General features: G+C 38.5%; 1 protein-coding gene across 4 annotated transcripts in view; it reads right to left on the reverse strand.

Moving 5' to 3' along the window:
- The window catches only part of cadm3 (cell adhesion molecule 3), a 150,825-nt gene that overhangs the window by 16,281 nt on the left and 117,966 nt on the right, over positions 1-16,578 (reverse strand). For all 4 annotated transcript variants that reach the window (XM_088014562.1, XM_088014561.1, XM_088014563.1 and 1 more), the window contains 2 exons: positions 13,304-13,474; positions 12,589-12,679 (listed from right to left, as the gene is read on the reverse strand). In XM_088014562.1, the coding sequence (XP_087870688.1) occupies positions 12,589-12,679; positions 13,304-13,474 (262 nt within the window). The remainder of the gene's footprint in view (positions 1-12,588; positions 12,680-13,303; positions 13,475-16,578) is intronic.

Raw genomic sequence — 16,578 nt, forward strand, 5'->3', positions numbered from 1 at the left:
TAATCTTAGGATTATCATGTTACAATCACTAGCTCTTGTTTTTGTCATAAACAAGACAAAGTAGCTCATAAAAAATGGAATATATTTTATTTTAATATTAACAACTCTTTTTTTTTTACTTTGATTCCCCTAAAGACAATCCACAGAAAAAGAAACTGCCTTCAGAAGTCACATAATTAGTAAATAAAGTGGATCTTTTGGGCTGTTTTTGTTCTTATTACACCTCTGTTAAACTGACTTACTAGTCAAAGGCGAACTAACCTAAATGAGACTTAACTTTTTGGCCAACATGACCCAACACACCACAGACAGTAAACAGGGGCAGTGGAGATGTCATGCTCCGGGGATTCTCTTTTTCAGTAACGACAGGAAATATGCCACCAATATGGAGACATTTAGAAATACAGGACAATGCTGGAAGAAAACCTGCCAGAAACTTAAAAAACTTTAGACTGGGAATTAGATTCACCTCCCAACAAGGCAACTGAACATAGCAGCTTGTAAAGTTTACAAGTTTAAAGACTTGTAAACTGAAGCTCATAATTCTTCTCCATGCAGTCTGACTGATCTTACGCTGCTGTTTAAAGCTGAAAAACCACGACGTTGAGTTTCTGTCACGTAAAATCTCATAAAAAACCTCATTGATGTCTGTGTAGGGCTACAGACACAATCTATTGCAAATATGTCACTACAATATTTGTGTCCACAGTATTCGTATCACAAAGGACTCTTTTGGAGTTCAATAATTGCTGGCTAACATATCCAAAGTGTCCTGATAATATTCAAAACTCTTATTTGCATGTTAGCGTAATCATTAGCCTGTTGGACTGAGCTTTACGGCTGCAGATGTTCACACCGGACACAAATGGCATTGTCCAAAATGCTACAGGTCATACAAGGTGATGGAAGGGCAAATAAGAAAATAAGCACATATCACAACTTTTATCGTCATACCAAAAATATCCTCATTGTAATATTTTCTGATATTGTATTTCTCAGGTGTTTCCTAATGAAATGTGAAGGATTTTAAGGAGGCATGGTCACCTTTTGTCAAGGCATTGTAGAAAGAACAAAAAGTTTTTGAAGAAAATGCGAGTATGATGATCGGAAAGACGGAGGTGTTTGCTCCAAAAGGAGATGAAAAGAAACGCAGTGAGAGGGAGACAACAGAATCAGAGCTTCAGATCTGCCCTTGTTAGAAAAATCCATTTGGCGTAACAGATTGTATATGAGAGAGATAGCGAGACGTGCCTTGATAAAAGAATCAATTATGCAAATAGCAAAGTCCTTAAGCGCTGTACAGTAATTACAATGACAGCAAGTCTGAATCAGGGACGGATCTGGATGTCTTGGACTGATTAGTTGCTCTCTGAAATGTGCACATAAAGGTGCATTCTGTAGATTTAAAGTGTTAGTGAAGTGAACATTTATCCCCTCTTCTTATAATTTGTCCATTTACACCAAATATATAAAACAAACTGAATAACTTGAGCTAAAAACAAACTCTCTCTCTTTCTAAAACTTGCATAGAGCTAACATAAAAAACAACAGCCGAGTCCCTCGACACTTGGCATTGCTTTGTTAGTTTTGCATTTCCTATAGGAATACAAGTGCCAAAGACAAGCTCACGTGCTCAGTCAGCACTCCCAAGACAAATGAAAAAAAGATTATCCAAGCATTAAGCATTTAAAGCAAGTGCGTCTGGCTACCTGCTATAAAATGTAATCAGCTGTTGTATTACGCAGCCTCCAAATGTGACATAATATGCAATTAACTGAACAATTAACTTCACATTTAACGGCTGTAGCTTGTGTTCTGTTATTGAATGTAAAGCTAATCTCTTTTACAGCGGCTACGGGTCAGAATACAGCAAACCTGTCACAGGAAGCATGTGTAAAGTATTCTTTTACGGCTATAAAACCTGCTTTTAGTGTGAGCTTTATGCTTAGCAAGCGTCCATTAGCTCAAATTTGAAGATCATTTTATGATCATGAACCCTGCATGAAAGATTCTTTATTTTCAGATTTGATAACAGAGACAGCAGATTAGATTCAGTCGCTTATTTTCAGATTTTAGAGTTTAACAGTAGATAAAATAATTAATCAAATTGTAAAGCTCTCAGCTGTATAAGGCCTGACAAGCTTATTTATTTTATTTTTTAGCAGATGGATCCAGTTAAACTCTTTTGATTCCATTTGCTCTCAGCAGAGGGGTTTTGAGGCTCATAAGGCAGCACGACTCACAAAAGAAGCTCTGATGCTGTTACTTCCTGCCAAGCATTAAAAATCCAACAGTGAAACTCAGCGGTGAAGAAAAAGAAAGTGAAGCTTGACTTCTAAAGACAGATATTTTACTCTCTACTTGGTAATAGCAGAGGGGATCATAGTCCAAAATCACACAAAACTTTTAGTTTCTCTGCTGCTTTATCTATAAAAAGCAGCAGAGAAACCTTTAAACCTTTATAAAATACTGCTGGAAGGTCCTGAAATCAAGTGACAATAATATTTATGCATCTAATAAGCTTGGCAAAAATGCAGCGAACAGGTAATATATTATTGGGAAAAAATAAATATAGATAATATATTGAAAATATATAATTCTGCATTAAATTTACACCACTGCATCAGCAAAATTAAGTAATTAGGTGTTAGAATCAGCCAGCAAGGCTTCAACTCCATTATGTTGTGAAATAAAAACAAAAGATTCATTTCAGGATTCTATCTTAAAAAAGAAAAGAAGTAGTAAAAAGTTTCAGTTTCTTCCTTTGCCGTATTGTTATGACTCATGCCATTGGGCTGACATTGCTGACAGCTGTTGTGCTCAGAGCTGTCAGTAAAGGATATTGACAGGTCAGATAGGCGGTGCAGCAGAGGAACACCAGCTCAGTTATCAGAGTAAAAATATTTTACATTTCTGTGAGGTTCAGTGAGGTTATGTGGCACATTATCAGTAATGATTATCTTACCAGGATATTGAGCTGAGTCGTCTCAGATACACATAAACTTATCTAAGTTTATATTGACTTTCCAGGCAAATAGTGGCATTTTATAGTACAATCGAGTAACTACCTTCAGTTGTTATGAAAATGCTGAATCAATCAAACATGACTTAAAAGACATTTGACTTTATAATTTGTCACCTTGAAATTGTGCATCTGTCTCTTTAAGAAGCTCCTAAGTGTTTTGACACTCCGCCTTCAGCATGTCATCACAACAATGCTTCTCATTATGCCGTTTACAATCATTTTTAGGGCAATCAATTAAGCAGTTTGTATGACAAGCGTTTCGGCCACAGCAGATTGAATGATTCATCAATGAATCAGTGTGAAATGCAGAAAAAGGAGTTTAAAAGACTTTGAAAGTAGTCATATTTTTGCCAAAGACTTGGAATAGTCTGGATCTCTTCAGCATTTATTGTCTCAGTAATCTGGGGTAATTTCTTATATTCAAGTTGTACTTTATGTAATGCTATAATTAAAAATGATCTTTTTCTACTTCCCCATACAGGTAAAAATATATATTTTTCAATGTCTTGGTAAAATTTTATGAAATATTTCTTAAGGTTCTCAACCAGGCCCTTGCATACTGTAAGCTCCACGTGTGTATTTCTTTCTTCTGGGTGGGTTTCCCTGCTTTTTGGCACCCAAAGCAGCCGACGGTAACAGTGCTCACTTCAAAAAGGTTTGTGAATTGTTCATAAAAAGTGAAATCAATGGTTATGTGTGTAACATCATCCAGACAAAGCTGTCTCATGCAGCAGGACTCTGCGCAGTTACATTGTTAGGAGACTTTTCCTAACATTTTGAAGCACAGACACAAGCATGTGTCAATAAACTGATTTCTTTTTAACTGCAAGCCTGGAAATAGTGATGCAATTTCTGCCAGCTCTTGTTGTCTTGTTAGTTTAGAAAGCCAGCGATGCTGAAATTTGTTGTTACTGTGATGGGTTTAGGGTCCAGTGCAGAACGCTCTAAAATAGAGAACACTACATTTCCCTAAGTTATAATACGAGTCTCTACGTCACTGTTTAATTGCTCTTCTAAACAGTTTCATGTCCTTTTTATCATTTTATTTTAATTTCACTATGCAGTGCTAATGTTGGATTAATTAGTCATGTTGGAAAAAAATCAGATTTTGAATGCATGTCATATTTTGGATCCACTATTACACTCATCCACATAATGCAGCAAATACCAAGTCAAATATCTAATTTGGAGCAACGCGTAGGAATGATTTTTTCGTTATCATGAGAATGCAGATGTCTTATTAGTGGTAGGTATAGCTACAGAGCTAATGGTTTTCTCAATGTAACCAGTGACAGTAAGACTGATATAAGGCATCAGCAGCCGTGTCCTAAAATAATTTACAGCTTACTGTAATCGTATTACATGCCTCCTGCTGTTTCTAAAGCGGACCATGACCTTGCACACTTACAGATGCTCGCATGAAACAGGTTTTAGTTCTTCAAACCTTCTCGGCTTTAAATGTGTTAAATGAGCACGGGAAGAGGAGCTTAACTTGTAAAATGACTAGAGGAGTGGAAATGTGATGAGATTATGAACACTTGTTGCCTGCGTTGATCAAATAGATAGGAAATATAACAGATTGTAGAACGCAGATTTTCTGCCTTTCCTTCTTGCTGCTGGGCGTCAAAGAAACCAGAAAGAATTCGACACGCTTAGCCATCCTTTCAAACCTAAAACGATGAAACTACTGAGGGAAAAAAAAGTGTGGATAGGGGAATGTAGTGTGACATTTATTGAGTCTGATTGGGGAGGGCAGCTCGACGGGAGGCGAAGGAGCTGAGTGGCTGGGTGTGTCGGAGGAAAGGTGTTGTCGCGGTGATTGGGTTTTGACTGACAGCTGCAGGGACGGCCTGTATCTGATTTGATTGGACACTAGTTCACCCGCAAGCCGCTGGTCACACAACTGAGCACGCTCCAATCCTTCTCCTTTTTCTACCGCACACACACACACACACACACACACACACACACACACACACACACACACACACACACACACACACACACACAGACACATACATAGTATATCTTTCTATCTTCACAAGGACTTTGCATTGAGTTCCATTCATTTTTATGACCATATTCCAGCCCTAACCCACAAACAGTACTTTTTCTTATGGGTATTTGGGACCTATTAGAAGAATGGGGTCCTCACAATGTAGTATTTGCTTGAAAAATGGGCCTTACAAGGTGATGCTAAAACACACAGATACACACTCACTGAGTTCCTCTTGTTTTTTTCTCTCATTGCCTGTCTTGGTCATTTGTTGCTTGTCACCATATCTTTCTGTCTCCCTTCCACCCACACGTCGCTTCGCTTCACTTCACACTGCCACTCCTATGCCTCTTTGTTTGTTTTTCTTCCCTTTCCACCTCCTGTTTAGCCATCCTCTTCTTATGTACTGTTATTTTTTTAAATAGCACTTTCTGAAACTTAGCTATGAACAATATATTAATATACTTTGAAGAACACATCATAGTTTTGATTACTTCTTCTACTTACTCCCACCCTGTTTGGTCTGCTTTAATCGAACTCTAGTTCGTTTAAGTCCAGTTCGTTTGGGAACATGCGCATCGAACACTGATGCAAACCAAACAAAGTTAACTCTTGTCCGCCTAGAAACCTTCCATCACCTTGTATGACCGCTCCAAAAGTTACAATGCAGGGCATTCTGGGTAAATACAACCAAGACAAACACAAGAGTCCAGCACTAGTGGAAGAAAGAGCTTGTGATCTTTTATAAAAGACAAAAGAGAAGTCCTGCTAAAATCTGACACTGCTTCACTTTTGTTCACATTTCATGAATGAAGCTGTGCTCCATGTCTTCTTCAGAGGTTTTTGTGTCATTTCCTCCAGTGGTTGTTGGTACAGCACCACCACTGGCGAGGAGGGGAACAGGTTTTCCAAAGAATTTGATTCGATTGACAAAGTCCAGTGTGAAAGCAAACCACACTGACTGAAAATATGACAAATTTTCCAACTCTGGTCCCCAATAAATTGTGTCTACTGGACTATCAGGTGTGGAAACCCCATAAGAGTGACACTATATTTCAAACTCCAAACTTGGGTTTCAAAGCATAAAGTATGATAGCAAAGTTTGTATCTCAAATTTGAGTTTAAAAAAGCAGATTTATATGGTGATCTATACAAAACTAAGTTGAAATACTGATTTTTAGTTAGAGTGCAGCAACATTAAATCATTCTCATTTATTTAACAGTATAGAAAAAGTAGCCTCTCCCAAAGCTAATTATCATCGCTAAATGTATAAGAGGAACATTTGAAGGGATCAGTGATTAATTTAGGTCACACATCAGTTCAATATACTTTTGGAAAACAGTCTTTTTACCAAAGAATACAATCGCTATTTAGTGACAGATTGTAATAGGCATCAAGTGAGTATTGCTACTGATGATATGCTGCTATCATGTAAGGAAATGCAGTTTTTAAGTTACGACTCTAAAAGCCTGATTTTATGTTGGAAAAGTGTTTTTAAATTACTGATTTGATTTAAAAATCTGTGGAAATGCCTTTTGTGATTTATTCATATTTTATACTTTCAAGGTTTTTAGTTTTTCTTTACATTAAAATATGATATTTAGTCTTAAAGTATATTTATAGAATCTCCTGAACTCTTGCACTGACATGTCCATTATGACAAGAAAGAGCCATTTATTACTGCAGCACAGGGCCATTCCTCATGTAAGAGCATGCATAATTCAAAGGGATGGTTTCATCCACTGAGTGCTATTGTATCACAGACAGATTCTCAGCAGATCTGCCCGTAGGACTCCGTCACAGCCACTTTTATTGTATCGATGCATACATGCAATGACAGTCACCTCCTTCTCATCAGCCCCCTCTGTTTTTCACTTGACAGTCAAACTTAGCAGTTAGTCTTCTTCCTCAGCCCTCCCGTGAAACGATGACAGGGCGACGACGGCGGAGAAGGGAAAGGATGACAGGACGGTCTAGCTGACGGGGAGGGCGGGTGAAAAGGTGCACGTCGAGAGAAGAAGGAGAATTATGGGAAAGGACGGATAGAGGTGGTAGGGAAGGAGGGCAAGGAGGCGACGTGACAAGGCGGAGAGCGGCGAACGAGGTGTGAGTGACACGCCAGTCGAGAGATACCAGACAACGGAGGGGATGGGCGGAGGCAGGGAGGAGAGGAGCGAGAGGATGGCAGAGCGGATCGATGAAGGTTCATCTATAATGCAGAGAGGCCAGTGGAAGAGTATATTTGTGTGGGCAGGATTTAAGACGCTGGCTTGTTTCTGTGTGTGTTGCCTTCAGAGGAATTGTGTACAAATCATATGAGTGAAAACATGAGAGCTTGTACAAGCAGCTGCTATGTTTTTTTTTTTCCTGAGTCATGTTTGAACAAGTAACTATTTGCTCAGGCAGTTGTCAGAAATTGAACATGTTAATGTTTGATTACTTACAAGTGTTTCTAAACTCTATGGCTGGTTCCTGTATAAGCAACCTGCAGGTGTAACTATTTTTGGAGGTGTTCATTGGTGCTAATGATTGTTTGCCTACCATGTAATTTGATGCACTTGCTTAAATTTCAAGAGTGTTTATATGTTTGTATCTTTATACCGCGCTCCTGTTCTGTATTGTTTTTTTTTTTTTTTAAGTTTTGTTTAGAGGTTATTAGCAGCAAAACTTTGCCTGCAGTAAATGTTTATCTTGGCTAACTTGGATTAAATTAGCATGAATCCATATAGCCTGAGGTGAGAGGCTAGTTCAAGCACATTTTTACAATTTTGAACAGTTCCAGTATAAAAAATGTCGCACTGGTTGAATAAAACTCTATTTCAAAAGCCTTTCAAATGTCCATGGGCCTTTGGAAGAGAAATGTTCCCACATGGCTACAGATCCTCCACTATGGTTTCCATTTCCAGTCATCCTTAGTTTCACAGCATATCCCCCAGGAAGGTTTTTTTTTCACCAAAGAAACTGTTTTAGCCTCACCATAGCAATTCCACATAAAGTGTTGGAAGGTTTTACAAGACCCCATATATTTTCATTTGTAATGGTAGGCTTTTTTCTGAAAAGTCTTTCTAGCAACTAGCTTTATTGTAAATAGTACCAAATTATTGCTAAGGAGTCCCTTTTTGCTAAGTTTTTTCCGTCTCCCTTCCTTATGTGTGTGGTGGTATCTAATCCAGCCTGGTTTGTATCAGTTTCAGTTATTTTAAACTATTTAGTTATTGCTCTGACAGCTATTTTCTTATTGATGTTTTCTCACATGTCACATTTAAATGAGGTGTTCTCGGTTTTAAGGAGTAGATGAAAAGGACATCTGTTTCATGTCAGAGAATGAAACATTTTTGTTTATGGAAACCAAAGTTCCTACACATTTTTTGAAAATGCATCTATTTTTCCAATGAAGTTTTTCTTGCATTTTGCTAATTTTTCCCATCACCACAATAACATTGTGAAGGATGGTCTTTGTAAATAATAATTTAATGATAGTTTGACTATCGTTTTAACAGTTTTGAGTTGTTTTAAATAGAAAAAAATCTACTTGGGTCTTTGTGTCCTTCAGCGTAGTCATTAACTTTAGCCTCCAGGAAGAACTTATCTGTATTTATACAAAATTAAGACATTAAAAAAAATTATCTACTGCAAGTCGGTTATTAACATTTCATACCATTTTGCTTGAACCTCATTTTCCTTCTGTTGAAGTCCTGCACCCTCCTCCAAGAATTTAAACAACTTAATAATGAGGCTTTCTCTCCTAAATAACATCAAATACAAGTTTAGTTTTTACATAATCCTATCCAAACAGATAGAGCAGTAACATGTATACCTCAAACCTTGCTACAGTTTTGTGTAAGTGTAAGTGACTTTGACACAAGGATACTTGGACCAAGCTGCTTTTCCTTTAAAGATCCTAATTACCCCGGCACGCTAATTAGGTAGTCAGTAAATTGCTTAAACCTAATGAGACCTTAAACATAAGGAGACAAATGAAGACTCGGGGAGGTGCAATTGACACCGATGGATTCAGGCTCTGATACAGATATATCAAAGCCCTTATTTGTAATTCTTTTAGCCTTGTTATATATTCTGAGTTTTCGGACTTGTTCTAAATTCAAGGAAAAAATTATTCAAATCCTGATGGAAGAATTCAACGTACTTAGGCTATTTACTGCAATTTCATCAAATTTATAGCAAAATCCTCAAAGCATTTAATCTATGCTTATGTTTTTTTTTTTTTACTGATGACAGAACATAATATATATCTTCTGTAATGTGAGAGAAAAGGAAGTCATTTTTTGCTGCAGTGATGATGCATTGTTTCCAGGCAACGTGGGCACCCACAATGGTGTGTCTCATTAGTTCCTCTGTTTTAAACTATCTGAAAACCTAATGAACTCACTCCCTCAGCTGCGATGTCTGAGAGGGTCTGAACTTGATCTTTTCCTTTTTACTCTCTCTTCTGTTCATCTGAAGCCACTTCACTAATCAGTCCTTTAGTATTTAAACCTGCAGTAGGTCACCCGTCTTCTCCTCTGAGCTCAGTGTTGTCACTTTTCAGTGTTCTGCTATTCCTGACGAGTCCCTCCTATGTATCAGGTTCTGCCTCTGGCTGCTCCTCCTGAGTTGTTTTTCCCACCTGGTTTCTGTAACCTTACATCTTCTTTTTGAAGTAAAGCTCCCCTTTTTGTCTTTGCCACCTCGCCTTTGGTGTCGTGCTTTTTGGTCCTTTGAACTGAGCCCCAATTGTTCCGCTTACCATTATAAAGATTTACAACATGAACCAACTTGTGTTAGTGTGGCTCTGGCAGATGAAAAACTCAGCGTGGTTGCATTAAAACAGCCTGAGCTGAGATCTTTGTAAAATTAGAGCAACTGTTTAATGTTAATGATTTGGTTTTGTTGTTAAATGCAGCAGTTTATTTATCCATTCTTCCATTTGTCAGCTTATCGGCGCAGGAACGTTAAGCACATCCTATCACAGGATAAATAACCACACATCGACACAGTCATGCCTAACAGCAGTATTAGATAGTTATCCTACAAAGCATTTTAATGAACTTCACAGGGAAGCTGTAGTACTTAGGTAGAACCCACACATGCATGGGGAGAACATGCAAACAAGTAGAACGGTCCTGGATTAAAATGCATCCTGCATTTTAACCTTTTTCCTGTTTCTTTCCTTGCTCCTGCAAAGAAACAGTGCAAACAACTGCGCCACCATGAAGCCCTAATAGAATCATTTTGCTGAGAGTCAAAGAGAAAGACTGTATTTCTTCCTTAAAAGGATGTCAGAAAGTACAACCAGAGGTGAAAGTATCACCTCTGGCACCCAGAGCCATTCAGAGTGTCCCCATCCTGTCACCTTAAACCAAGCGGCCCAAATGAACACTGACCCTCGGGTCAGCAGCCGTTTTTTGTGGACTGAGTTGTCATATTTTTTTCAGAAAAACGTACTTTAAGTCAAATCTGAGCTCACAAAAGTCCTACAAGAGGATCTCTACTGCTTTTCTCTGAGAAAAAGGAATGATGTGTAACCTTAAGTTCAAGCTTGTCACAGTTTTATTAGACAAAGATTTGAGAGCTTCAGCTCAGCTGAAATCTCATAGAAGTCACAGAATTTTGCAAAGGTGCCGACACACAATAAGAATTTTTCATATTTTGTCACATCATGACTATTTCAATATATTTTAATTGTATTTCATGGGAAATGATAATGATACACAGTTCCAAATTTTACAACATTGAAAATCTATTCGCATTCAGACACCTGGGTCAAAACTTTGCACAAATACATTTTTCTGTGATTCCTGCTGTTAGTTTTGTTCTGGGTGGGCTAGGTGATAAAACAATAATAATATGTATCACAACAGAAACATGGTCAATATCAATAGAAAATACTCCAGTTCAGAACCACGTGGCATTCTGGGGCGTGTAAGTCAAGGAAAGGTTTTAGCCACTCAACCTGTCATGGCTCAGATATGTGAGGTTGGTAGCATCAACCAACTCATCTCACTTTGATAAGCTTGTAACAACTTGTAGTGTAACGTGCAGAAGCCGTTTCATGTTGTGACTGCTACCTTCTGCACAACACTGATGGTCACTAGCGTTGTGGAGAACAAATGAGGTTAAGTACTCAACCAGCTCATCGATACATTTGGATTGTGGGAAATGAAGGAATTTGTCACTAGAAATGTAGGCATTTGCAGACTGTGAGACCGAGTCTGTGCAGACCACAAAATCACACAATATGTGGGAGCAGTTTAAAGTTTAGTCACTGTGCTCCATAACTGGCTAAATATAAAAAAAGAGCAAGGTGAAGGGAAAAAAAATGAGCGTAGCAACTCAAAAGGAAAATGTGTATAAAAGCGGGAAGGTCATGCCAGCAGTTTGGAAGTACATTGGATATTTAAAACTAAAAACGCTATGAAACTGATGTAAAATACGTATATAGCCGTACTTTGAGGCTTGTCTCTACCAGATTTGCACATCTAGAGTAACGCATGCTGTTTTCTTCAATACCAAAATCCTCAGGGTAAGATCGGATAGAACGTCTGGGAACATAAATTTTTAAGTCTTGCAGAAGTTTATCAATCCCGATTTCACCAGAAGATTCTAGTACATAAATATGCCTCGATCTAAATGAAGGTGTCTGCTTTTTAGGTTTGTGTTATCCTGTTGAAAGGAGAACCGCTTAAGTCTTACGACTTTAGCAACTGCTAATAGGTTTTCTTCTTGGACAGCCCTGTACTTAGCTCATCAACATTCCCATTGACTCCTACCAGCTTCCTGATCCCTGCTGAAGAAAAGCATTCCCAAAGCATGATAAAACCATTACAATGTTTCGCCTTGAGGAACGGTGTGATCGGGGGGACATGCAATGTGTGCAAATGGCATTTCTAAAGTAGGCCCCAAAACCACTTTTCATTCTGTATCCCCAACATGGCTTGTTGCAAACAGGGCTTCTTATGGCTTTCTTTCAGCTATGGCCTTTGTCTTGTCCCTCTTCTATAAAGGTTAGACTTACCATGGGCCTCTTGGCTACATGTCTTTGTAATGTTCTCCCTTCCTAACCTGTGCGTTTTAGGTAGACGCCCATATTTTAGTAGCTTTACAACTGTGTCATACTATTTTCACTTTCAGATGATTGAAAAGTTCTTCATGAGATTTTTAAAGCTTTGGATACTCTTTTATAACTTAACCATGCTTTAAACTTTCCTCTTGGCCTTCATGGCACTGTTTGTCTAATAATGATGTCAACCAGACCTCTGAGGCTTGATTTTTATGCACAGGTTCAACTTCTGAAGCCACAGGAGATATTATTTAGGGGTACAACCACAAATTCCAATCCTCTCATTTTATAACAGAACGTTGTGTTTGCCCAATAAAATACCAGTAAAAAACTGTGAGATTTCAGTTGTAACCTAACATAGTGCAAATATGTGTTTAAATAGATAGCATGGCAACAATTTGCTGTAAATATAAATGGAGATTGTAGGCAAGTGTGTCTGAAGAAACATGCGCTTATTTCTGTAAAATGGTTGACGTGAAAAAGGAATGTGTGTGTGCTTCTCTTACTCAGGGTTGCCTTTTCCTGAACACTGCAGAGAAAACCTCTGCCCCTCTATCGCCATCCTCTCCTCAGGGGTGATTGCTACTTCAGGGGCATCTATAAGAAGAAGACGAACACACACACACACACACACACACACACACACACACACACACACACACACACACACACACACACACACACACACACACACACACACCGACATGCTGCGGTTACATAACACAGGAGTAAGAGCTGTACACACACCACAGACAGTCCCATTCATTCCTGTCTCCATCTACTATATTCTGTGTTCTACATGCATCATCTTACTATGACATAACCCCCTTACACAATAGCATTGCTTTACCTCTGAGCTGCAGTACCACCACCTTACCCACAGGGGGGCAGTATTCATACAGAGTCCTCAGTTAGTGATTTCATTTTAGCTGATAAAGTGTTCTTCTTACCCACTGTCGCTCAACTCTAGCTGAGTGCAGCAGGCGAGAAAAGTAAGATTCCTGTCTTCTTCTTGTTATAACAGACTGGTACATTTTAGATCAAACTACAAAGGAGGTGGATGTTTGTCATGCTTTTCAAAAAAAGCTTAAGAAAGAATATAAAGAAGCAAATTCGTCAAAGACACTAGCTTACATTTCTCTCTTTTCTTCATCCAGCACCTGTTGTATCTTCTCACCATTCATTCTCCCAGCAAACCTCCCAGTCTCCCAGTTGACTTACACAACACCCGCAGAGACTGCTCGCTCCTCTTCTCCCCATGTTTCACAGAGTCGTGGTCGACGACGCAGGAGATTTTGGCGTTATCGTCGTTAGCGGTCACTTCCAGGGTGAGCTCGCTGCTGACGTTGTAAGTGGGGTCATCTGGAACGGACTCCACCACGTCAGGGCGCCCTAAAGTGAGGAGGCAAGGACATGGAAGGGTTAAAAGTAAAATGGTGATCAGGCTCAAAATCTGGGTGTGGTGATGGACTCTGACCCCAACCCTCAGAGCTACATAGAGATAGTTACAAAGTCGGTCTTCTATCAACTGAAGAACATTTACAGGATTAAGAGAAGCAACAGCTAGACAAACTCATTCCTGTTTATCTTTAGTCGCATTGGTTACTGTAACAGTGTCTTCACAGGTCTGCCTAAAACATCTATCGCTGCTGCTGGTGTCCTCACTAAAACCAGGAAGACAGAGGCCCAGTTCTAAAGTCCTTACACTAGCTCTGTGTATCACAGAGAATAAACTTTAAAATACTGTTGTTAGTTTATAAATAACTGGATGGCTTAGAACCGCAATACATCACAGATCTGCTGTTATTCTATCAAGCTGTTAGCTAGTCATCTTTTAGCTAACATTACCTGCATCCAACAATTTTGCTCAACTCAGTCGGTTAGTTTGAGGTGAAAACTGTGAAAAGTTTTTTGCGTTTTGAGGAGGAATAACAGAGAGTTGGCCATTCTAAGGTTAAAACCCAGCGCATACAGCGTTCATGTTTTTTTTCATCCAGACAGCTTCCTGCTCCTCCCCCCCTGCAACGCACGGCGCCCCCCACTAGGGGGCGCGCCCCACAGTTTGAGAACCTCTGGTATAAGACCATCTGTTTAGAGTTCCTTTTGAACCATAATAAGTGGAACATTAACCAACACATGTGATTTATATTGATGATTTTGATCTAAAGACTGTATCCATCTCCGTAGCAACTCAAGCACCCCACAGTGTCACAGCACACCCCACTAAAAACAAGGGATGACGACCTTCTCCAAATCTGCAAAACATGTGAACCAGACCAAACTTTTACCGGTGATTGTGTTGTTAATATCACAAAATAACTGCCATTTCTTTTATTGAAAGGTCATTATTTGTACTAATACATCCATGTTGTGACTACAGTGATATAATCTGTTGGTGTGAATTTGCAATCAAAGTATTCTGCTTTCCTTACACCTTAGCCATTGTCTAGTCTGAGAAAATTGCCTAGCAACCCCCATTTTATGATCCATAGCTGATCCACATTTAAGCCCATTCATTCAGCTTAATTATCCCAACAAGTTATGGGAATATCAGTGAAGGAAATGGAAGCAATTTGAAGATGTTATAATGGACTATGGGAAACTAAAAAAAGCTTTGTGCACTATTCACTAAAGAGGAAAATAAAGCCCTGATGACTGTAATTTCGCCGTAATTGCCTTATATTTTAACTGTTTGTGGCACAGTTTGAGTATTCAAAGGGTATTTGTACCTTTGGGAAATCCACAAAGATATCTGAGAGTGCTAAAAGCGAGCAAAGTTGAGTTAACATGTCCTCGTATAGTCCTAAAATAGTTATACAAAGCAAATTCATGTCTTGTCTGATGCTGTTTGCATTTTGCATGCATTTTGTATTAATAATTTGGGAAGACAAATGTTTAGTCTGCCTAACTTTTATGAATAAATATAATAAAGTTTATTCATAATCTATGTATTAAATAAATGATTTTAAATAATTTTATTTAAATTAAGTCCAAATGATTTTGAATTCTGAAAAAGCACATAATTCGAATTTTGAATTTATAAACTGCACAGAAAAAATACTGTCTGCTGAAGGCTGGTAATAATATAGTGCAGGGAAAGAAAGAAACAGAAAAAAGTTATCTTCTATGTGCTGGCTTTACAAAAAATGGGCTAGAGATGTCACAGCAGATTAGTTATTCTCTCCTTCAAGCCTTCCAACTGTGAATTGTTTCAAGAGTTTTTAAATACTTTCATAAAATTTTGAGAAATGCCCACCAGGTGAAAAACTGACTCATTTACAATCCTAATTAAAATTATTTAAAACCCTTTTTCTGTTTCGTCAGTCACTTTTACACTAGGTCTATTATCCAGTACAGAAATAAAGAAGGAGCAAAACAGCTGCTGAGGATGGAGGAAATGACTTAATTATCTGAGCTTTTTATGCTCTAAACCAGCAACTCGGTCCAAATCTGAGACTTTGCCTGAAACTTTGCCTATTTGCCTGAGACATTGTAAAATAGCTAGTTGTTTACTATAAAATGCAGACTGCTAACAGTAGCTGTGCTTCCATTACAATTGCGCACAAAACTCTTGACATTCCTCTAATGTTGAAAAAACACAATTTTGCATTTGCAGTGTTTCCATTAAATCAGAAGCACAATTAAAATCATATATGACTAAGTTTGTTCATTTAAAAACATGCTGCGCTGTCATCATCCTACCACTTCCTGTGATCATCTTCATCTTTTCCACCAGTAGTAACATCTAGTTTTTGATCACATGACTCGTTTTGCATCTAGAAAATACACTAATTTCTATACAGTCGACGAACCACCTCATCCGAGCACAAAAATGTTTTATCGAAAACCATGAGTTTTTTCGAAATTGGCAAGTTTCCATTAAGTAAATGTATTTTTGTTATTCCAATTTGCCATATAAATGCACAATTAGATGGTCAATGGAAATGCAATTAGTGAACATGTGAACAGAATAGTAGGCAAGATCATAAAAGACGAAACTTTGACTTTTTTTTTTTTTTTTATATTTCACCAGGAGTAAATGTTAGTGACTGGACCTCGGTGAGTTTTAATGAATACTTTTGGTCCAAACTATAACAAAACAAACTCAGAATCGCATGATGGCAGCTCTGTCATGCAAATGTTGCCTCATTACTCATAACCTTGTCTGCGAACGTCAGTAGACTTCACACTGCCTGCTCATGTTCATGTTTACCAGCCAGGCCTGTCTGTAACGTCTCAGGCTGCGGGACATCAAAGGGACAGGAGAGGCTAAAGATCTAATGCTGCTACCCTCAGCTTTCTTCGGGCTCACTCGCTCGCTGTTGCTTAGGAGACCGTTTGCATTTCACTTGGTTATAAACCATCGCTTTGGACAGGAGGGGGGAAAAGGGGGGAAGCTCTGCTCACAGGGAAAAGAATAAGCAATCTGGTGAAGCCACATTTAGTTATTTAGACTTGTTTGTACAATGTATGCTTTTGTATTGGCTGTTTTCAGG

Source organism: Poecilia mexicana, unplaced genomic scaffold (assembly GCF_051168715.1).
Source record: "Poecilia mexicana isolate PSO_F unplaced genomic scaffold, ASM5116871v1 scaffold_17, whole genome shotgun sequence".
Taxonomy (NCBI): Eukaryota; Metazoa; Chordata; class Actinopteri; order Cyprinodontiformes; family Poeciliidae; genus Poecilia; species Poecilia mexicana.